Source organism: Podarcis muralis, chromosome 9, assembly GCF_964188315.1.
Source record: "Podarcis muralis chromosome 9, rPodMur119.hap1.1, whole genome shotgun sequence".
Lineage (NCBI taxonomy): Eukaryota > Metazoa > Chordata > Lepidosauria > Squamata > Lacertidae > Podarcis > Podarcis muralis.
The window spans coordinates 11,463,717-11,487,527 of NC_135663.1; the positions used below are offsets into that span (position 1 = coordinate 11,463,717).

General features: G+C 47.0%; 1 protein-coding gene across 4 annotated transcripts in view; it reads left to right on the forward strand.

Moving 5' to 3' along the window:
- FRAS1 (Fraser extracellular matrix complex subunit 1) overlaps nucleotides 1–23,811 on the forward strand; it is a 355,216-nt gene that overhangs the window by 184,537 nt on the left and 146,868 nt on the right. For all 4 annotated transcript variants that reach the window (XR_013394125.1, XM_077933767.1, XM_077933768.1 and 1 more), the window contains exons 16-19: nucleotides 2,700–2,840; nucleotides 6,233–6,406; nucleotides 9,476–9,616; nucleotides 11,250–11,393. Coding sequence is in view for 3 of the 4 variants with exons in the window: in XM_077933767.1 (XP_077789893.1) it covers nucleotides 2,700–2,840; nucleotides 6,233–6,406; nucleotides 9,476–9,616; nucleotides 11,250–11,393 (600 nt within the window). In the remaining variant the exon portion in view is untranslated. The remainder of the gene's footprint in view (nucleotides 1–2,699; nucleotides 2,841–6,232; nucleotides 6,407–9,475; nucleotides 9,617–11,249; nucleotides 11,394–23,811) is intronic.

The following is a 23,811-nucleotide window of genomic DNA, read 5'->3' on the forward strand; positions in this document are numbered from 1 at the left end:
AGCAGTGCTTGACTGATTTGCCTGAGGTGAAGAACAAAATGGCACCCCATTCCGTTCCATGTTCAGAAGCTGCCTGGCTGTTGAGTCTTATTTAAACGCCAGTACCTGAGGGCTAACTTAGCTTAGCAGGCCATGTGGTGCACACAGTGCTGACCTTAAAAACCCTAAACGGCCTTGGACCAGTATACCTGAAGGAGCATCCCCCCCCCATCGTTCTGCCCGGACTCTGAGGGCCTTCTGGCGGTTCCCTCACTGTGAGAACTGAGGTTACAGGGAAACAAGCAGAGGGCCTTCTTGGTAGTCATGCCCTCCCGTCAAATGTCAAGGAAATAAACAACTACAGTGGTACCTTGGGTTAAGAACTTAATTCGTTCTGGAGGTCTGTTCTTAACCTGAAACTGTTCTTAACCTGAGGTACAACTTTAGCTTATGGAGCCTCCCACTGCCATCGCGCCGCCGTCATGTAATTTCTGTTCTCATCCTGAAGCAAAGTTCTTAACCCGAGGTACTATTTCTGGGTTAGCAGAGTCTGTAACCTGAAACGTCTGTAACCTGAAGCGTCTGTAACCCAAGGTACCACTGTATCTGACTTTTAGAAGACATCTGAAGGCAGCACTGCATAGGGAAGTTTTTAATGTTTGACTGTGTTTTACTGTGGTTTTATAATTTCTTGGAAGCTACCCTGAGTGGCTGGGGCAACCCAGTCAGATGGGTGGTATATAAATATTATTATTATTATTAATTAGCATTATTAGCATTATTTTCTTCAACACCATACTGCCCCTGCCCCCCGGCCAGAATCTGAGATGGATGCATCATCCTCTCTAATGGCATGGCTGGCTCTATGAATAACTTCCTGCGGTTAGAGAAAGATTCCTCCACTTGCAGATTCTCTTGACAATCAGTCAATTTAGCCTCTAGCTATCCCATGATCCAGGTCTCGTCCCCTCCCTTCTCCTTTCCTTTAGGCAACTCGTTCACTCTCTCAGCCCTGTGGGGAACACCAGTGACCTACTTCATAGAGCGGTTAAGAGGAAAGGAAATCATTTGTATGTTAAAAGTTCCAAGCACACGCACACACGTTGGACTCAAGGCAATGCTATTTGTGGAAAGTCAGACCTGTGCTTTTAATTTTCTTGAATCTGTGGAGCAGGCATGCTCAGCTCTGGGGTCCACCAAGCTGAAGGTGTCCCGGCAGTCTGGTTGGAATTTGCTAAAGCTTCTAGTTTTGCTGGGGCTGCAGGGGAGAGAGAGCTGTCAAGCCCTAACTATAAAGATTAGTTTTCAAGCAGAGATATGAGGAGCCAAAGCATCCCATACCAAAACAAACCAAACAGGCCAGTGAAATCAGGACTATCAGACTCCAAGCACAAGTTCCTAACTCGTCTACCAGCAGATGCTTCCTTTTATAGGAGCTGCTGAGAGACAAGGATGGGCCTTTTCTGTGGTGCCTCCCCATCTGCGGAATGCTCTCCCCAGAGCCATCATTACATATCTTTAGGCCAGGTGAAAACATTCCTATTCACTCAGGCCTTTGGACATTAAATCATTTGTGGTCTGTTAAATGTGGGTGGGAGGGCTGTTATTATAATTATTTTATTACGATGCAGTGTATTGTGTTTTTAGCAATATTCAGCATAAATTATGTTCTTAATGTTGTACACTGCCTTGGGATCTTTGGATAAAGGGTGGTATATAAATCAAATTAATGATAACAACAACAACTAGGAATGCACAAATCTGTTGTGTTTCATGTTGGCTGATAGTCACTGGTCTGATCTGTCCCATTTGGGGGCGGATTTTTTTGGGGGGGGGAATACATGAAAAGTTTGCGCAAATTGCATGCATCATCTGTACACTTTTTTGTATGCATTTCCTCAAAACATGAATTTGGTTCCCTAGCTAGAACTAAAACAAGGAAGGTCAACTGGCCTCAGGTGAATAGAGCAAGAGCTCAACGAGCCCTTAGGAAGCTCAACAATTCCAACCACCAGAAAGCGATCATTTAAAGCACCAGAAATTGCTTTACATGGAGAAATTCACTAATGCGGTCAATAGAAGAAATGGTATTCAGTAAGTATGCAGGTGGCGCTGTGGTCTAAACCACTGAGCCTCTTGGGCTTGCCGATCAGAAGGTCAGAGGTTCGAATCCCCGCGACGGGGTGAGTTCCTGTTGCTCTGTTCCAGCTTCTGCCAACCTAGCAGTTCGAAAGCACGCCAAAAAGTGCAAGTAAATAAATAGGTAGCGCTGTGGTGGGAAGGTAAACGGCATTTCTGTGCACTCTGGTTTCCGTCACGGTATCCCGTTGTGCCAGAAGTGGTTTAGTCCTGCTGGCCACATGACCCGGAAAACTGTCTGCAGACAAACACCGGCTCCCTCAGCCTGTAAAGCGAGATGAGCACCGCAACCCCAGAGTCGTCTGCGACTCGACTTAACTATCAGGGGTCCTTTACCTTTACATTTAATGCCTCTGAATGTCGGTTGCTGGAAACCTCAGGAGGGGACAGTTGTTGCTGTACCCAATCTTTCTTTTTGTGGGTTTTCCACAGGCATCTGGTGAGCTAGGCCTGATCCAGTAGGGTTCTCCTTAGGGTTCTGAAATGTGGAAGAAAATATACGGGAAGGAAACAGTGTGGCTGGGTGGAATGAGAGTTAAGTATGTCCCGCTTACAAACTTCCTCTGTTTCTTCTTTACCAGCTTGCCACCGCTCCTGCGCCAGCTGCGTTGGACCTTTGTCTACTCAGTGTGCTTCCTGTTCCTTTCCCCTAGCCCTCCGCCGGGGTCAGTGCCTTTCTGCATGCGGAGAGGGCTTTTACCAGGACCACACCATCTGCAAAGGTAAGAGAAATGTTGCTTCTAGTTGCAGCAAAACACCACCACCACAAACTGGCTTATAAGTATAAAACCAAATTTACTAGAATAATAGCTAGAACAGAGATAGACTTGTAACCATTCAAGCAACAAGCATACTATGGTGCCATGTGCAAAACAAAGCCTGGAGATACTGCAAACGTGGAGTGGATAAATGTACAACTGTATCTTAACAAGTTACATGTGCAATAAACGTTATGCAGACTGGATAAATGGACCATTCAACAAGTAGCGTAAGTCCAGTCACAGAACGGCAACCCTGTGCTGCCACAATGGCAAGGGCAGCACACTGGACAATATGAAAAAGCTTTTCAAAGCTGTTTTTCAAAGATGAGATGTTCTTCAATGGGTCTTGAGTTGGAAACACAAAGCCGTATGCATGGATCAATCACAGGAAGGCAAATCAAAGCCGCCACCCTGGTGAGAATAACGCAAGTGGGCAAAAGGAGACCTGTTCTCCGGATATATTACAGGTTTCACTACACGCCATGTAGTCCGAAAAGCTGCATGATATAAAATAGCACTCTAATTACAATGTGTGGTAAACCACAAAAAATTAGAAAATATCAGTCTCATACTATACCTTACCCAGTCATACAAAACGGTTTGCTCAGGGTAAAGAAAGTATTCACAGGCACAGCTAGTGTTCAGACTCATAACAAGCAGTTAAGTACAATACAGGTGTATAGAATCAATCATCACATGATTACATGGTTAAAGGTGCAGCATCACTTTTCTGTTACGACCAAACAACAGTATACATATACATTACTGTATACATTACTGTCACCACATTTGATACTTTGGGTATATGCTTGTAGTTTCAGGCCTAAAAGGAAAGGAAAGCCTGCAGCTCGATCTCAACAGGTCTAGGCTCCAATTACAGCCGTGGCTCATGTAGGGGGTCGCAGAGATAGCTTTTAAGTGGCAGGAGGACTGCACCCAGGGAGGGTGTGAGGCAGTGGTGGCAAGGTTGCGGCAGGGGGAGGTCTGGGTTGACAACCTCAGCTCCAGGGCTGCTGCCGCCAGTCCACAAATCTCTCATCTTGTCCCTGTCTCAATGGGTGTGACATTGCCGCCGCTGGGAGGTTGCCACTGCCGCTCTCATATGAATAAACTTATTGTATAGGACAGGGTTCCTCAACCTCGCCGCTCCAAATATTCTTGGCCTACAACTCCCATGATCCCTAGCCAGCAGGACCAGTGGTCAGGGATGATGGAAATTGTAGTCTCAAAACATCTGGAGGGCCGAGGTTGAGGAAGCCTGGTATCGGAGTATTCTCACTGACGTCCAAGAAGAATTCCGTTGAATCCAAATGGCTGACAGTCCTGGAGGAAGCGGTTATGTTTGTTGAGCGTTTATGGTGGAAAACTGAAAGACAGGCACCCAAACTGAGCTAACTAGGGTTCTGTCCCACTCATTCTGCCGATGCCTTGGCTCTCATAGAACTGTAATGTTGGACGGGATCCCAAGGGATCCAGTCCAATCCCTTGCAATGCAGGAATCTCAAGTAAAGCATCTATGGCAGATGGCCATCCAAACTCTGCTTTAAAACCTTCAAGGAAGGAGAGTCCACCACCTCCTGAGGGAGACCGTTCCACTGCCGAACAGCTGTTACTGTCAGATGTACTGTCGTGATGTTTAGTCGGAATCTTCTTTCTTGTAACTTGAATCCATTGGTTTGGGGCCTACTCTCTGGAGCAGGAGTAAACAAGCTTGTTCCATGTGACAGCCCTTGAGATATTTGAAGATCACTATCACAAGAGACGACTCTACACATGGACATCACCAGATGGGCAGCATCGAAATCAGATTGATTATATTCTCTGCAGCCAAAGATGGAGAAGCTCTATACAGTCAGCAAAAACAAGACCTGGAGCTGACTGTGGCTCAGATCATCAGCTTCTTATAGCAAAATTCAAGCTTAAACTGAAGAAAGTAGGAAAAACCACTGGGCCGGTAAGATACAATCTAAGTCAAATCCCTTATGAATACACAGTGGAAGTGAGGAACAGGTTTAAGGGTTTAGATTTGGTGGACAGAGTGCCTGAAGAACTATGGATGGAGGCTCGTAACATTATACAAGAGGCAGCAACTAAAACCATCCCAATGAAAAGGAAATGCAAGAAAGCAAAGTGGCTGTCCAACAAGGCCTTACAAATAGTGGGGGAGAGAAGGCAAGCAAAATGCGAGGGAGATAGTGAAAGATACAGGAAATTGAATGCAGATTTCCAAAAAATAGCAAGGAGAGACAAGAAGGCCTTCTTAAACGAGCAATGCAAACAAATAGAGGAAAACAACAGAATGGGAAGAACCAGAGATCTGTTCAAGAAAATTGGAGATATGAAAGGAACATTTTGTACAAAGATTTCCATAATAAAAGACAAAAGTGGAAAGGACCTAACAGAAGCAGAAGACATCAAGAAGAGGTGGCAAGAATACACAGAGGAACTATACCAGAAATCAGACCTGAGTGCTCACTGGAAGGACAGATCATGAAGTTGAGGCTCCAATACTTTGGCCACCTCATGAGAAGAGAAGACTCCCTGGAAAAGACCCTGATGTTGGGAAAGAGGGACGGCAGAGGATGAGATGGTTGGATAGTGTTCTCGAAGCTACAAACATGAGCCTGACCAAACTGCGGGAGGCAGTGGAAGACAGGAGTGCCTGGCGTGCTCTGGTCCATGGGTCACGAAGAGTCGGACACGACTAAACGACTAAACAACAACAACATCAAATCTCCTCTCAGTCTCCTCCCATCCAGGCTAAACATACCCAATTTCCTCAAACTTTCCTCATAAGGCTTAGTTTCCAGGCCCTTGCTCATATGTCTATGAGGTACTGGTTTTATTTGTTATTTTCAGAGGCCCCTTATAACCATCTTCCTTTGTTTCTCTCTTGATTTTCCTCACTGCATGTCTCTTTATCTATTGTTTTAGTCCTGAATTTTACCTATAATTTTACCTTGAATCATCCTGAATCAAAAGAGGCTGTCACAGTCTTTCTGGCTTGGAAAAAACTGTATTGTTTTGCTGTTCTTAAAATAAACTAAAATCTGAAACCAACAAAATAAGCTACAGAGTAACTTAGGAGGGCCAGAGCAGACTGGATGGTACCTCAACACAGCTCCCTGTCCCTCAGCATTTGTCACCTGAGGCAGCTGCCTTGCTCTGTCAAATAGTAGGGCCGGCCCTGTCTCTCTTTGATGAAATCTCTTTCATATATACCGGTACATTCACATACATATATCCATGTATGCTCCACCTTCCTTTCTCCGGAAGGAGTATTTGCTTCTCATTCTTCCACAGATACAGCACAGCTTTTCTTGGGATTTCACAGTGGCTTTGCTGTTTTGCAGGATGCCATTCCTCTTGCCGCGAGTGCCTTGGCCCTGAACATTCACACTGTACAAAGTGCATGAAGCCAGAGGAGGGGCTGCAGCCTGGAACGATGCTCAAGGGGACATCTGTGGGTGTCTGCCTACCCCAATGCAAAGACCACTTCTACCTCCATAGTGATGGGATATGCAAAGGTGAGTGAAAGAAACTCCCAGGATAATAATGAAGGAATCTTATCTTCATTGGTTCACGCTTTTAAAAAAGTCACAGGGCGAGACCCAACATACCGCACATGGGACTTTTCCTTCCTTTTCTCTCCCTTCCAGCTTCCTGCATGGCCCTCAGATCTGCTCTAGAGGTTTGGGGGATATTCTGGGGAGAGATATTGTGGGTTTATGGGGGGGGGGCTGGAGGGGTGTGAGAAGGGAAACCAGAAGGGCAGTAGGGCAGCAACCCCACCAAAGCACTCAACTATTCAAAAATCCCCAAATTATTTCCTAAAAGAAGACCAAACAGTCTAGATAGATGCAGCTGTGGGCCATCTTCAAAGCAGGGAGATTCTGCTGACCTAGATGTCTCCCTCCTCCCATCTGGTTGAATAAATTGTCTAGAAATGATGGACTAGTAAAAGGTTGTTTTGCTCGCTGTTTTACTTTGTGTTGACATTTATTGGGAGACGGCCTGTTCCAAAGGTAGTTCTGAGCACTTTTGTTGCGCTCAAGGGTCTTCTCTTAACAAGGCTGCATCAGATTCCTTCTCAAAATATCCAGGTCAGCATTTGTATCCCCCCCCCCCAAAAAAAAAATGCTCCGTGGAAAATAACTTTGCTTACGATATAGATATTTCAGAAATTGGCAGCAGAGAGAACCTGTTGAGCTCAGGGTTTGCGTTCAGTTTCAAAACTGAATTGGAGAAAACTGGCCCGGGGTAGACGATTGTGGACATTGCAGGCCATTGCAGGCGTAGATTTGGGTTGAGTCAGGGGTCAGCAAACATTTTCAGCAGGGGGCTGGGTCCACTGTCCCTCAGACCTTGTGGGGGGGGGCGGACTATATGGGGGGGGGGTAGAACCAATTCCTATGCCCCACAAATAACCCAGAGATGCATTTTAAATAAAAGGACACATTCTAATGTAAAAACACGCGGATTCCCAGACCGTCCACGGGCTGGATTGAGAAGGCAGTAGGGCCGGATCTGGCCCTTGGGCCTTAGTTTGCCTACCCATGGGTTGAGTGGTAGGAATTTTTTGATGATACGAGCAGCTTGACGAGGAAACCACAAGTGTGGAGGTTTCTACTTCCCTGGCAGTCCAGCAGAGGCTGGACAACTGCCTGTTGGAGATGGAGTATGTGAAGTTATCTTATGCTGAATTGGACCATTGCTCTATCTTGTCTACACTGAGTGACAGCAGTTCTGCCGGATTTCAGACACAAGTCCTTCCAGACTTACTTGTAGAAGCCAGGAATTGAAGCTGGAACCTTCTGTGTTGCTTCTCATGAGCTTTGCGAGCCCATGCACTAAACCCCGTCCCCAGAGCCTACCTCCCCCCTCTCAAAATGAGACATGATAAAATTAAGCCACAACTTTATTTGATTTCAGGTGTAGGAACCTTGGCTTAGGCCTCTCATACCCGACAGGGACTGAGGATGCGCAGGGCAGTCAGGCATTGTGGGAGTGAAGCGTGAACTTACATAGCATGCCCTCCCACTTCGCCAAAGCCAGGAGTTTGACCTACATGCCGCCGCTCTAGGGCCAGCAACTCCTGCAATCAACCCTTTAACGGGCCCCGCAAACGCCGCTGCATGGGGGTGCATCAATACGCTGCCCCCGACTCGCAGATACACTATAGAATACCGACCAAGGCCTAAAACCGCCAAAGTTGTGACAAATTGCTACGGGGAAGGTGAAACTTGCCAATGCAGTGCGAGAATTGATTGCAAACCACCCCCATTTATTGCAAATTTATTTTTAAAAAGGGAGAGCCTTACAAAGTTCACACAGAAGCATAATATTGCTTACTTTAACTCGCCTATGGAAACCACTCAGAGGCTTTTAAGAAGAAAAAGGATAACATCAAGAAGGTTAAAAGATAGGACTGGTGAACACTAAAAGCAGCAGAAATATGAGATGACTGGACCCTTACTGAACTCGAAGCATGGGAACCCCCAACAAAAATATATAATTTGGCAAAATATTTGGACTTTATTATATGTATTGGTATAATTTGGAATAATTAATGTGATATGATTGGATCATATGATTGGGGGTTGGACTCGATGGCCCTTGTGGTCTCTTCCAATATTCTATGATTGTTAAATGGAAAACTTAATAAAAAAATATTTAAAAAAAGAAAAAAGAAACTTCCCAATGCAGAGAAATTCCTTCCCGGTTCTGAATTCAAGCAACCATCTTATGACCATAGCAGAGCCCGCTGACCTAGGAAGCAAGAGGTTAGCCTGCAAAAGAAGACCATGTTATATTTGTTGGGATATAGTTCCATTCTACCTTAAAAGGAAAAGGCATGACTGTTGTGTGTTACATGCCTGTTTACTTCCAGCACAGGCTTGCTGGGAACTTCCGTTTGTATATTGCTTTTGCTATATTGCTGTTTGCTTGGACACGAAGGGAAGCAGACATGGTCTTTCCTTTGTTCCTGAACTATGCTGAATAAATGCCTATAAATAATGCTTATACATGTCTCTGTCTGCCACTTCCATTGTGAGAAGTTATTCATTCTGCCGATAAGAATGTGCTCAGCCCCTGAACGTTTTGGAGGCTCAAGTCGCTGATTGATGCTGTTCTGGGAATCGGAGTTCTCCCAGCTGCCGGCCGGTGGCTAGAGCCAGCTGGGGACCTTCCAAATGCCCCCGTCTCCCCGGACGCATCCCAACAATATTTAGGGAGGGTTGGGTGGGTGAAACTGGAAAGAAAACAAGTGAACTTGGGTCGAAGAGCATCAGCCCCTTCCCCAGCCCTCGCCCCAGCTCCAGCCAGCAGCCCATTGGCCTGCCGAGATGGGGGCGGGGCAACAGCCACCCTGTAGCAAGGTGGGTGGCTCCCCGGTCCCAGGAAGCCCACGCGGTGTCACAAACCCCGCCCACCTTTTGGAGAGGGTGAGCGGAAATTCTAGCAGAGGGAAAAGTTGAGCAGCATCATTTCCAAGCATTGTGCGAGAAGGTGCTATGAGCAAAACAAAACGAGGCAAATGTAGTTGGCCGCGCTCACGTTCTTGTCCTCCTCCCCCCTCTCTTTCTTTGCTGCAGAGTGCCACTCCTCCTGCTTATCCTGTCTGGAGAAATCGCCAGAGAACTGCACCACATGCGCACCCCCACGAACCTTTCATGAAGGCCGGTGTGTCTCTGAATGTCTGGATGGATGGTATCAACAGGAGGCGAGGTGCTACTGTGAGTCCGCAAAACCGAACATCTGTTATTGCATGCCTGCCACCAGCACATTTGATTGTGGCTCATATGTAATGCCCAAGGGGGGAAAATGCCTCCTTCCCATATTTTATTTTAGAGACAACGGTGTCATCTGCTGCCACAGTGTAAAATCAATGGGTGCCATGGGCTGTCTGCATGAGCTACAGCTTGGTTCATCAGGACATCCCTTTTGCTGTGGGGTTCTTATCCCATCCTGGATTGTGAGATATACACAGTCTCCAGGAAACCAATATAAATGGGGAGATAGGGGAAAACCCAAAATTGGTTTGTGCAGAATGAGGGAGCATTGCTCTGTGGATGGAGTAGCCTTTCAGGCATTGCATGCATTTTTATTTTTCAAAAATTGATTATATTTATTATTAGATTTAAGGCTTTCGTGGAGGAGAAGGCTATCAGATGGAGGCAGGAATGCTTCTGAATGGCAGTTGCTGGAAACCACAGGGGAACTTGTGCTCGGATCCTGGCTAGGAGCTTCCCATAATGAGCATCTGACCTTATCCAGCAAGCTCTTCTCATGTTCTTATGTCCTTCCCACTCCACTTGGTTATAACTATATAGATATCTAGAAAACATTCCAGAGCATCTTGGGGGAAATGATTCAGATGCTTGTTATATAAATATATATATGTCTGTCCTAAATAAATAAAAGAGCCTGGAAGGGTGTTGGGGACGGCGTTGGTAGCCTTGACTCTTCCTTGCTTTATGTTTGTTTGAAACGCCAAAGATTAATGTGGACCTTAATCTTCCATTAAGATCCCATTTAATTTCAGGCTTGAGTTTGTGAGTACAGGTCCAGAGGAATGCCTCCCTCGCAGCTGTGCAGATAACAAAAGAGCTGCTCTTTTTTATTTTATTAATGGGAAACGGTTGTGGGAAATACGCCGCCAATGTTTTGGGTGGCCTGAGGACAGTCTTATTTGCCACGAGCCGACAGGCGAGATAAACCTCTTGTTGCAGTGTATTGGGTTATTGTTTTTCATTTAGAGCCTGTTACAGGCTCTGAAGTTTATGGAGGAGGAAACATTGCAATGAGATACAGGGGGAAGAATCTATTGAAGTTAGTTATTATCTGGCCGCAGGAGAGTTCATCATGCAGCCGGCGCTCTCTCTTACGGGTACGTAGAAGATCTGAGCCCATATGTACGCAACAGATGGTTGCATTTCAATCTGTGGCGCAAGGAGCTGAATGGAAGAAGCTCCAGGTAGCTAGGATATGGCGGAGACCCAGCTCTGTAGCCCTCTTTGCATGAGAGTTAATCCTGCCCTGACAATAGCCCCAGATGCTTCCCAGTAGGATAACTCGCCTTTCCACGAACAGCTGCTGCTCTCGCTTTTGTATGTGACGTACATCCATTGCACAGAATACACTTGAATGTCACACTTCCACGGCAGAGCTCCCTCATCAGTGCTGCAGCTCAGGGAAACATCTGCTCCTTTTCGCTCTTTGTACATGTACATTGGTATGTGTGCATTAGACACACATGTGTTCCTAGTCACGTACTTCTTTGCCAGCCACGAAGTCAATGTTTCTTTGCCTTTGTCAAAGACGTGGGTTGTCTTAGCAGAGCTCTCTGTCTTCTTTGCTGCCACCCAGTGTGCCATCCCTCTTGCAAGACATGCCACGGGCCGTCGGATGCGGACTGCGCCACCTGCCACCCTCACGCCACTCAGGCCAAAGGAAGGTGCAGGACTCCCTGCAAGGCGGAACAATACCTCAATCTGGTGGGCTACTGTGTTGGTAAGTGCAAGAGGAACATTACAGTCTCCAGCGCTGTTTCTTGCTTCTCTGTCTTCCACATTTGTGCTATGTCTTTCCCGAGGGAGTTCCGGGTGGTGGGTAAATCGAATCTTTTCTCTGTCCCATCAATATCAGAAACCTGGTTGGTGGTGGCGCATGAGGCAGAGCCTTTTCAGTGGCTGCCCCCATATTGTGGAATTACCTCCGAAGAGAGCTTAGATCGGCTCCCTTTATGTTACCCTTCTGCCAGCAGGCTGAGACCTTCTTATTCAGAGAGAGGCCCTCGAAAACGGAGAGGAGATCAATGCCATACATGTAAAGCACATTCAATGAGCATTTAAAGCACACGACACCCCCCCCCCCAAAAAATATTGGAAATGTAGTTGGTTAAGGTTGTTGGGAATTACGGTTCTGTGAGAATGGAACTACAGTTCCCAGGATTCTTTGGGGGAAAGTCATGTGCTTTAAATGTGCGGAGGATGTGCTTTAAATATATGGTGTGGAACTGGGCTGCTATCAGGGCAAACTGCATTTTTGTTGCTGATCTGAATGTGTTCTGATGTATTTTAGTTATTGCTTTTAACTAGTTTGTTTTAAGCTACTTTGCATTTTGTAATGTTGTGAGCTGCCTTGAATCCCAGCTTGGGAAAATGGCAGGATACAACTGCTAATAATAATAATAATAATAATAATAATAATAATAATAATAATAATACATCATCATCATTATTATTAACAGCTTCCTGCAGTGCATTAGTCTTGGGTGTCGTGTCTTGTCTGAGGCTCCTCACTAAAGCTCTGTGCCTGAATGTTGGTTTGCATCCAGGTTCCCTTGACCTACACTCTGGGCACTGCACCATGAAGGTTGCCTTTTAAAAAATCAGCAAGCAACAGCCGTGCCATTCAGTTGACCCATGAAGACAACACCTAGCACACTGCCAGCCCAGTATAAACATTAGATTGCAGTGTTTTGATTTATTTGTTTATGTTTAGCAGATTTATATCCTGTCTTTTGACCCATTGATCATCAAGGTAGCTTCCAACAGATTGTAAATTTTGTGTGTGTGTGTGTGTGTGTGTGTGTGTGCGCGCATGCGCCCAATTAAAGGGAACAAAGTGTGCCTCCTTTCTGTTCTGCCGGTTGAAGCCGGTTGTTCTTTCTGGCAGGTATTGCGGGCTGGGTGGGCCGCAAGCTCCCTGCTGCTGCTGCTCCTTTGACTAACAGATGGGGCCAGATTGATCATCTCTTTGCCATGGTGTTCTTCCTGGGTGGCAGGGGGTTCTGCCTCCCAAGGGCCTAAGGGCCACCTGGCTGGTGGCAGAAGCCAGAGTATGTTGTTGTTGTTGTTTAGTCGTTTAGTCGAGCCCGACTCTTCGTGACCCCATGGACCAGAGCATGCCAGGCACCTCTGTCCTCCACTACCTCCCGCAGTTTGGTCAAACTCATGCTGGTAGCTTTGAGAACACTGTCCAACCATCTCATCCTCTGTCGTCCCCTTCTCCTTGTGCCCTCCATCTTTCCCAGCATCAGTGTCTTCTCCAGGGAGTCTTCTCTTCTCATGAGGTGGCCAAAGTACTGGAGCCTCAGCTTCACGATCTGTCCTTCCAGTGAGCACTCAGGGCTGATTTCCTTCAGAATGGATGCGTTTGATCTTCTTGCAGTCCATGGGACTCTCAAGAGTCTTCTCCAGCACCATAATTCAAAAGCATCAATTCTTCGGCGATCAGCCTTCTTTATGGTCCAGCTCTCACTTCCATACATCACTACTGGGAAAACCATGGCTTTAACTATACGGACCTTTGTTGGCAAGGTGACGTCTCTACTTCTCAAGATGCTGTCTAGGCCTGTCATTGCCCTTCTCCCAAGAAGCAGGCGTCTTTGAATTTCGTGGCTGCTGTCACCATCTGCAGTGATCAAGCCAGAGTATACCTTCCTTCAACTCTGCAGTGCCAGGTAACTGGCAACTGGAACAATGTCTTTTCATGCCGGGAGATGGGGAAGCAAGCTTTCTGCACCTTCTCTTCTTATCCCGTTGGATTTGACCAGGCTGGCCCTCTCCTTGCCATGATGAATAGCAAGGGATGCATTTCTTGGTGTAATTTGTAGATTGGCAAGTCCTGAACCCGCTCACCACAGGGCAATTCCCAGGCCTCGTTGTCTCTGTGATGAGTATTCAGCAAGACCTCGTAATAAGCTCGCAAAGGGGTGCATTTTTGCAGAGCCACCAGCCACGGCCATCAACAGGTTGATGTGAAGCCTCTTAACATGGTAAAGTCGAAAAAGGTGTGTTAAGAGGCCTTCTCTGTGCTAGAATCTCCGGAGGCTTCCCAAAGTCCTAGTGTCAGAGCCATTTTAGGCATTTAGGGGGAAAGCACAAGGTGAAATTCCCATGGCACAGCTTCCTTTCAGACTATATATGCTTGCGAAGGCGAAGTAGACTGGAATATTTAGTTTCTCCCTCGTGGGTCAACGTTAGAACTTTCACTCTGACATGGCGGTTTACTACACGCAGGGATCTTGTGATGTGAAGCCTACTGGTGTGGGGTTCTGAGACAAAAAGAGATGTGCATGTTTTCCTCAAACTTGTTTACAACCCAGCCAAATGCCTCCCTCTCTTGAGGAGACTTTTCCCTGAGGAAAAATTCTTCCCCTTCAGTGTTTTCTCCAATCTGATTTGGCTACTTGGCCTTGTCAAGAAGCCTGTTCAGAGTGAAGGCGATTCTTCCTGCTCTTGTTCTGAATTGGCTTTGTTACATAGTCAAATCTGATGGGTTGTGCAGTGCCGCAATGTCGTAATGATTGAGGTCTGATCCCTGATTGACTCGGAACACCTTTCCAGGAAGTAAGAGGTAAAACAACCCAAAATAGTCCTGAAGCAGCAGATAAAAGGTAAAGGTACCCCTGCCCGTACGGGCCAGTCGTGTCCGACTCTAGGGTTGTGCGCCCATCTCACTTAAGAGGCTGGGGGCCAGCGCTGTCCGGAGACACTTCCTGGTCACGTGGCCAGCGTGACGAAGCTGCTCTGGCGAGCCAGCACCAGCGCAGCGCACGGAAACGCCGTTTACATTCCCGCTATAAAGCGGTACCTATTTATCTACTTGCACTTAAGGGTGCTTTCGAATTGCTAGGTGGGCAGGAGCTGGGACCGAAAGACGGGAGCTCACCCCGCCGCAGGGATTCGAACCGCCGACCATACGATCGGCAAGTCCTAGGCACTGCGGTTTTACCCACAGCGCCACCCGCGTCCCGAAGCAGCAGATAAGAGCAAGCAAATTTGGAGAGGTGCTGAGGGCTACAAACAAGATAAGCAAAAGTGTGTATGTCAGGATATATTTTATCTCCCAGAAATCCCGTGCCAAAAATGTTTATATGCCAACATATTGGCACTTCTCTAACTATCAAATAGTAGAGACTGGGGAAGAGTGTACTTTGCAATTTTCCTAACGTTATTGAATAGCTCAGCTGTGAATTTCTTTCGGAAGCTTGCATTTTGGTTAATACTAATGCGCTTGGTCATAGTTTTTATTTAATTTTTAACTGGCCTCCTTTGCATGTATGTTTTTTCAAACACTTCTCTCCCCCCCCCCTAAAAAAAAGGATTTTTTTGGGACAGGCTGAACTGCAAACCCAAATAAATACCATTTTAAAAATGTACGGCTGAGTCTATTGCCACCAGTCTCCTGTGAGATGAATTTGATTAGGTCTGAATCAAGCGTGATTTTTTTGTTATATGGAGAGAAAAATGAAATGCCAGGACTTTCAGAAAGGGATCCTCAGTGGTATATTGGCAGAGCGTTGAGTGATGTATGAAGTCTATGCCAAGAGAGAAGGGTGGTGAAAGACAGATCAAACATTTGGAAGTGAAATGCTGCAATTCAGAGGGCTTTAAATCTATGGTGTGGATCCGCCTTAAGGTGCAGGCAGTGCTGATACTGGGCTTTTATCAGGGCAATCTGTGCTACTAATAATATTTATAATACAGTGGTGCCTTGGGTTAAGAACTTAATTCATTCTGGAGGTGCATTCTTAACCTGAAACTGTTCTTCACCTGAGGTACCACTTTAGCTGCCGCCGCCACACAATTTCTGTTCTCATCCTGAAGCAAAGTTTTTAACCCGAGGTACTATTTCTGGGTAACGGAGTCTGTAAGCTGAAGCATCTGTAACCCGAGGTACCACTGTAATAATTTATTATTTGTCTGCCGTCCATCTGACTGGGTTGACCCAACCACTCTGGGTTGCTTCCCCAAAAATTATAAAACCACAGTAAAACATCAAACATTAAAAACTTCCCTATACAGGGCTGCCTTCTAAAAGTCATATAGTTGTTTATCTCCTTGACATCTGATGGGAGGGCGTCCCACAGGGCGGGCACCACTACCAAGAAGGCCCTCTGCCTGGTTCCCTGGAACCTTTTCACAATGAGGGAATGACCAGAAGGCCCTCATAGCTGGACTTCAGTGTCTGGGCTGGATGATGGGGGCGGAGACGGTCCCTCAGGTATACAAGGCCAAGGCCATTTAGGGCTTTGAAGGTCAGCACCAACACTGTGGTGCTTGGAATCGTGCTGGGAACCAATGTAGATCTTTTAGGACCAGGGTTATATTGTCCTGGTGGCTACTTCCAGTCACCAGCTTGAATTAATTGTAGTTCATGAGTCTTCTTCTTTGTTACATTTACAGTGGTGCCTCGCAAGACGAAAATAATCCGTTCTGCGAGTCTCTTCATCTAGCGGTTTTTTCGTCTTGCGAAGCAACCCTATTAGCGGCTTAGCGGATTAGCGCTATTAGCGGTTTAGCGGCTTAGCGGCTTAGCGGCTATTAAAGCCTTAGCGGCTTAGCGGCTAAAAGGCTATTAGCGGCTTAGCGGCTTAGAAAAAGTGGGGGGGGGGAGCGAAAAAAATCGCAAGACTCGCAAGACGTTTTCGTCTTGCGAAGCAAGCCCATAGGGAAAATCGTCTTGCGAAGCAACTCAAAAACGGAAAACCCTTTTGTCTAGCGGGTTTTTCGTCTTGCGAGGCATTCGTCTTGTGGGGCACCACTGTATATACCACCATTATCTCAAGGTGTGTACAGTGGTACCTCGGGTTAAGAACTTAATTCGTTCTGGAGGTCCATTTATAACCTGAAACTGTTCTTAACCTGAGGTACTTTAGCTAATGGGGCCTCCCGCCACCGCCACCGCCGCACGATTTCTGTTCTCATCCTGAAGCAAAGTTCTTAACCCGAGGTACTATTTCTGGGTTAGCGGAGTCTGTAACCTGAAGCATCTGTAACCCGAGGTCCCACTGTACATGGTTCTCCTCCCCATATCACCCTCACAGCCACCCTGTGAGGTAGGTTAAGCTAAGAGAGGGTGACTGCCCCAAGGTCACCCAGTGAGCCTCATGGCTGAGTGGGGATTCGAACCCTGCTCTCCTAGGTCCTAGTCCAACACTCTAACCATTACACCACACCGGCTCTCGCCTTCAAGGGTAGCCCCACGGAAGGGGCATTGCAGTAGTCCAAGTGGGAGATAACCAGAGCATGCACCACTATGGCCAGACAGGGCGCAGGCAGGCAAGCAGGGTCTTAACCGGCACACCAGATGCAACTTTATTCTTGTTGCTGAATAATAATAATAATAATAATAATAATAATAATAATAATAATGTATTATTTATTATTTATACCCCGCCCATCTGGCTGGGCTTCCCCAGCCACTCTGGGCGGCTTCCAAAAAAATATTAAAATACTGTAATACATCAAACATTAAAAGCTTCCCTAAACAGGGCTGCCTTCAGATGTCTTCTAAAAGTCTGGTAGTTGTTCTTCTCTTTGACATCTGGTGGGAGGGTGTTCCACAGGGCGGGCGCCACTACCGAGAAGGCCCTCTGCCTGGTTCCCTGCAACTTGGCTTCTCGCAGCGAGGGAACCGCCAGAAGGCTCTCGGAGCTGGACTTCAGTGTCCGGGTAGAACGATGGGGGTGGAGACGCTCCTTCAGATATACTGGACTGTCAGGGAACTGCCATCGGAGCCAGAGGGAGAGGGAGGGCTCCAGAGGGATTCCGGAGAGTGTCCCGGGAGGGAGAGAAGCAGCACATCTTCTGGGGAAGGAAATCAGCGTAGCACCAGTGGAGAAGGGGGGCAGATGGGGGAATCGGCGAGGTGGCTCCAAGACTCCTCGCCGGGGACCAGTGGGGAGAGCATGGGTCCTCCGATGCCCACACCCTCCCTGCGCAGAAGGCTTCCGCGCAGGGAAAGTAGGCGGAGACTAGGCGTCAAAGAGCTTCTTTGCTGGAAGAAGTTCAAGAAACGCCCACTTACTGATTCTGCCAGCGATTGAGACAGCCACGGGCGAGTGGCTGTCCAGACAGAAAGGGTTCACTCAGGCAACCAGCCAGGTGTGGCGCCGATTTACGCACAAGCAACCCCTAGAACCATTACATGGACCGAGGCTGTGTTCGGATGTATTTTAATTATTTTCTCCTCCCGATTTTCCATTCCACATCACCACCTCCACAACGGCCATTCAGGATTCTGTGGCCACTGAGCATGCACAATCCTCATTAATCTCTTTCTGCTCCCCTCCAATATTAAGATATATATATATATTTGTACTTCTGCAAGCATTGCAGTTCCCCAAAGGCTGCCGCTGCGGTGTGTTTGTGTGTGATGCCTTTTTTGCACCGTAAGCAACGGCACTCGCAATCTGAGCACTGGAAATAAAGGGGTTGATTCTTACATAGGAAGAATCCACTGTGGCCCCAAATGCCAGCTGCCCAAGAGCTTCACTGTTTCATCGGGGGTCATGCAGGATATCTTTCCTAGTGGGTTGGGCCCAGTGGGTCCTGTGCGCCCCTGTGAAACCTCTGCCAGGAGTTGCTAATTGCATTTACCTATTTAAGGGAGATTAATCACATTTTAATCTATCAGGAGGACAAGCATAAACACTGCCTGGGAACCGTTCCAGTCACTTCAGAGCTTTACCGCGGCCATTTTTTTTTAGCTTATCAAAGGAAAGATAACAGTTGCAGAGCTTATGCCAGCACTCGAAGCTTCCAAGAAAGATAATGGATCCGAAAAAAGGGGGAAATGTGAAAAGATATAAATGGTATCATTCTCTAGTTCATCATCCAGACTCCCCTTCGCAACAGTTCTCCTGCGTCTTTTGAGCCAAAAGACTTATTTCTTTGATCTCGAGAAGTAATTTTTTCCACGGCTTATTTGTTTTCCACCCACAGCAAAGTTATTGCTTCGTCTCCTTGCAGCAGAGGCTAGGAATGAAGAGATCGGTGTAGATAAAACAAGGGTGAAGTATTTGTACCCAGATTAATTCTGCAACTTTTTCATTAAAGGAGGGAAGGGCCTGTAGTTGGGGAGGGGGCCATAGCTTGGTGGTGGAGGCCACAACTCGCATGCAGAAGGGATTTGCGTCCATTCCTGATATCCCCAGCTGAAGGATAGCAGCTACCTGAAGCCCTAGATTAGCTGATTCTGGTCAGAGTGGACAATACTGAGGACCAAACAAGACTAAGAAAAAATTGCAGGCATGGGTGGCCCAAGCTTACTTATATGTAAGGAAGTAACACTTCATCGGAACAGAATAATGGTACAGTGGTACCTCGGGTTACAGACGCTTCAGGTTACAGACTCTGCTAACCCAGAAATAGTACCTCGGATTAAGAACTTTGCTTCAGGATGAGAACAGAAATCGTGCTGCAATGGCAGCAGGAGGCCCCATTGGCTAAAGTGGTGCTTCAGGTTAAGAACAGTTTCGGGTTAAGAACGGACCTCCAGAACGAATTAAGTTCTTAACCCGAGGTTCCACTGTACAGACTCGGAAAGAGCTGAATACCATTCAGGAGCTTTTTCAACGTGAAGGGTTCGAGGGAATAAGTTCTGTTTAGGAGCAAGGGCCCAATGTTCTTGAGCAAAAATGATCAACAAGGATTTCAAGGGTGCACAAAGCTGCTCCAACAAGTTTTTCCGCCTACCCACCAAGGAGGTGCAGAGAATGTCTGACTACTCATAAGTCTGTCTGTCCACTCCTGTTTTGAAGGTAGGCACTATGTCTACAGCAGCCTTTTTCACACTTGGAACATGTTCAGAGGAGGGCGACCAAGATGATCAGGGGTCTGAAAACCAATCCTCGTGAGGAACGGTTGAAGAAGTTGAGTATGTTTAGCCTGGAAAAGAGGAGACTGAGAGGAGAAATGATAGCTATCTTCAAATATCTGAAGGGCTGTCACATGGAAGATGGAGTAAGCTAGATGTCTCCTGCTCTGGAGGGTAGACCCGAACCAATGGCCTCAAGTTACAAGCAAGGAGATTCTGACTAAACATTCAGGAGAACTTTCTGACAATAAGAGCTGTTAGGCAGTGGAACGGACTCCCTCTGGAGGTGGTGAACTCTCCTTCTTTGGAGGTTTTTAAGCAGAAATTGGGTGGCCACCTGTCATGGATGCTTTAGCTGAGATTCCAGCATTGTAGGGAGTTGGACCTGATTACCCTCATGCTCCGATCCAACTCCTCAATTCTATGATTCTACGATTGCCACAAGGGCAGTGGCTCAGGAGAATGGGAACATCCTGGGGGAAGAGAACAGAGGAGGTGCTCTCTCTGCCTAATGGTAGGTGTCAGGTGTGCGTGCAGGAGCCAAGCCCTGTGACCAATAGGACTCTGCAGGACTGGGGCCTTCCTAAGTTTGTTCTGAAGAGGCAAGGCGTGGCCGCACAGGTGAGACCGATTGGTAACTCACAGCACCTGGTAGCAAGAGCTGGGGTGGGATGTAAGGTCAGCATTTCCCTTTGGCTCTTTGCCACAGCAACATGTTCCCTGCCTTGCTGCGTTTGACTCCTTGCTTTCTTGATCCTCGGACCCCTGACTTCGTGACTCCTTGCTTCTTGATCCTCGGACCCCTGACTTCATGACTCCTTGCTTCTTGATCCTCGGACCCCTGACTTCATGACTCCTTGCTTCTTGATCCTCGGACCCCTGACTTCATGACTCCTTGCTTCTTGATCCTCGGACCCCTGACTTCATGACTCCTTGCTTCCTAACTCCCAGCTCTCTGACCCTTGGACTCTTGGCTTTCTGACTCCTGGCCTCCCATTCCTGCTCCCACCCCACCATCTTGCCCCTGGTCCCAATGTCCCCAGCTGGGACTTCGATCGCCCCTGAACCGGACCATGACAGTAGGGCTGGCCTTGCAACCAAGCTTGACAAGGGATGTAGAGCACCAATGCCCAGTGGTAGGGCTGGCCCTCAACAAAGGTTACAGGGGACGGAAAGCACCAATGGCTCAGGAGGGAAGACACTGTGTCCTATGATCTCACTACCATTACCTGGGCCTGAAAGGCAGCTTCAGTTAATCAGGAAATGCTGGCTTGTGAGAGGGATGGAAACTATTTTATGTCCCCCTCTCCCCCACCCCACAGCACACACACTTCTGCTTGTCTGCAGCTTTATTATGAAAGATAGCCTTATCATTTGACATAATTCAGCCTGGTTTCTATCTGCCCCTTCCTCCAGTCTCCCATCCTTGACTTCTCAGTAAGGAACACCCTCCCCCCGAATTCTCCACAAGTATTTTCAGCAAGAATTCGCAGCAACGCTTATCAGCAAATCCCTCCCGAGTTTTCTACAAGTGGTCGGCGTTGCAGGCGAGACTCTGAGGAAAGAGGGCCAGAGCTGCCAGAATGACTGACGTTGTCCTTCATATAGCCATGGAGGGTGCAGCAGCTGTAGTTTGTATCTGTAGAAAAAGAAAGGGCAGGCAATACAGTGGTACCTCAGGTTACAGATGCTTCAGGTTACATACGCTTCAGGTTACAGACTCCTCTAACCCAGAAATAGTACCTCGGGTTAAGAACTTTGTTTCAGGATGAGAACAGAAATCGTGCTCCGGTGGGATGGCAGCAGCAGGAGGCCCCATTAGCTAAAGTGGTGCTTCAGGTTAAGAACAGTTTCAGGTTAAGAACAGACCTCCGGAACGAATTAAGTACTTAACCCGAGGTACAATGTACAATGTACAATGAAAGGGATGGCGTACCTTCCTTGTGAGGACAGACTGCCTAGTTTGAGCTGGGTTGATCTAAGGAAAAAGATGAGTTATGGAGGGGCAGGATTAGGGATGTGGGAGGATTTGGGTTCAAATAAAGGCAAAGCTTCCTAATTTGCAGTTTCCAAAATGCTACATGAGCTGAAACACAACCACACTTTGAAATATGCACTTCTCTGAATTTTGCAATTCCATTCTCTAGCCAAGTGAAGTGTACAAAAATGTACATACTGTGGGAGAGGGGAGTACATACGTTCATGAAAATAGCACACCAGTATGCATTACACTGGGACGCAGGTGGCACTGTGGTCTAAACCACTGAGCCTAGGGCTTGCCGATCAGAAGGTCGGCAGTTCAAATCCTCCCGATGGGGTGAGCTCCCGTTGCTCGGTCCCTGCTCCTGCCAACCTAGCAGTTCGAAAGCACGTCAAAGTGCAAGTAGATAAAAAGGTACCTCTCCGGCGGGAAGGTAAATGTCGTTTCCGTGCGCTGCTCTTGTTTACCAGAAGCGGCTTAGTCATGCTGGCCACATGACCTGGAAGCTTTACGCCGGCTCCCTTGGCCAATAAAGCGAGATGAGTGCCGCAACCCCAGAGTCAGCCATGACTGGACCTAATGGTCAGGGGTCCCTTTATCTTTTTATTCCCCCCCTGACATGCTAGTTTTCTACATGAATGGAGATATAACACTATCTAGATATAGATACACACCATGTTCTGGCTGCTCCCCTATAGTGTTGAATAAGCCCCACATACTACTGGCAATCCATGCTCTAGTCTAAGCCACTGAGCCTAGGGATTGCCAATCAGAAGGTTGGCGGTTCAAATCCCCGCTCCTGTTGCTCAGTCCCTGCTCTTGCCAACTTAGCAGTTCGAAAGCACGTCAACATGCAAGTAGATAAATAGGTACCACTCCAGCGGGAAGGTAAACAGGTTTTCCACGCGCTGCTCTGGTTTCGCCAGAAGCGGCATAGTCATGCTGGCCACATGACCCGGAAAAACTGTCTGCAGACAAATGTCGGCTCTCTTGGCCAGTAAAGCGAGATGAGCACCGCAACCCCAGAGTCGTTCGTGACTGGACTTAACTGTCAGGGGTCCTTTACCTTTATGCATTACATTTGGAGGAAATGCATACAAAAATGTGAATTTTAGGAGAAATTAGCACTTAAAATACTGGTGAATTTTCTCTTTCACTTGTAATACCGGGATTTGAAGATTTTTTAAAATGCTGGTTTATAGTAGGTAGAATGGTTGGATTTTAAGGAATGAATATTATATGTAGCTGCAGGACAGAGAGCCAGAACTCCTTTTTCTCTTTTTTATCTTTCTGTAGTTTTTTCCCCTTTCTCTTCCTTTCAGGTCTCTCCCTTCCTTGTTTTTTATTCTTCTGACTTTGTTCTCTTTTAGACCCAAGTGGCTGTCTTATCTTAGCATATTATAAAAAGATGCTTTGTGATTGGTATGTATTTTTTCATATATCTATGAATATGTATCACTAAACAATTTAATAAAAAATGTGGATAAATTTTCATGAGGATCAAAATTTTAAAAAATCTCAAACTGATCTGGAATATGGACTTAAAGCTGGAAATGCGAGGAACTAAGGAAAACCACAAAGGACACGTTTTCCCATCCCTAGACATGGCAGTGCAGCCATCTCTAACCTGGTGTGTCCCAAATGTTGTTGGGTTCCAGCTCAGATCAGCCCCAGCCAACATGGCCACTTTGTCCTGGGATGGTGGAGAGTTGTGTTCCCCAAACATTTTGAGGGCTACAGGTTTCCCACCTGTGGTTTAGATTGATGACAAAGATGACAAAGATGGCCGCCAACTAGGATGATGGACTTGATGAACCTAGAACGTTGGTTCCCAAAGTGGATGGTACCACCCCTTGGGGGAATTACCTAGCAGGGTGCTAGGAGGTGAGAGGACAGCAGAGGGGTGCTGGGGGGGGTAAATTACAATCAGACTTTGAATAGCTGGTATCATTGGATGAAGTTCATTAATTTTGTTGAATCAATTAAACTAAACAGTTTTACAGTCATACCTCGGGTTGCGAACGCTGCGGGTTTCGTCTTTTCAGGTTGTGTCCTGTGGCAACCCGGAAGTACCGGAAAGGGTTACTTCCAGGTTTCGCCGGTCGTGCATGCACAGATGCGCAAAATGATGTCAGGCGCATGCGCAGAAGCGTCAAATTGCGAGCCGCATGTGTGCAGATGCGGGTTGCGTTCCTTTCAGGTTGTGAACGGGGCTCCGGAATGGATCCTGTTCGCAACCAGAGGTACCACTATACAGTGGTGCCTCGCAAGACGAAATTAATTCGTTCCGTGAGTTTTTTCGTCTTGCGATTTTTTTCGTCTTGCGAAGCACGGTTTCGG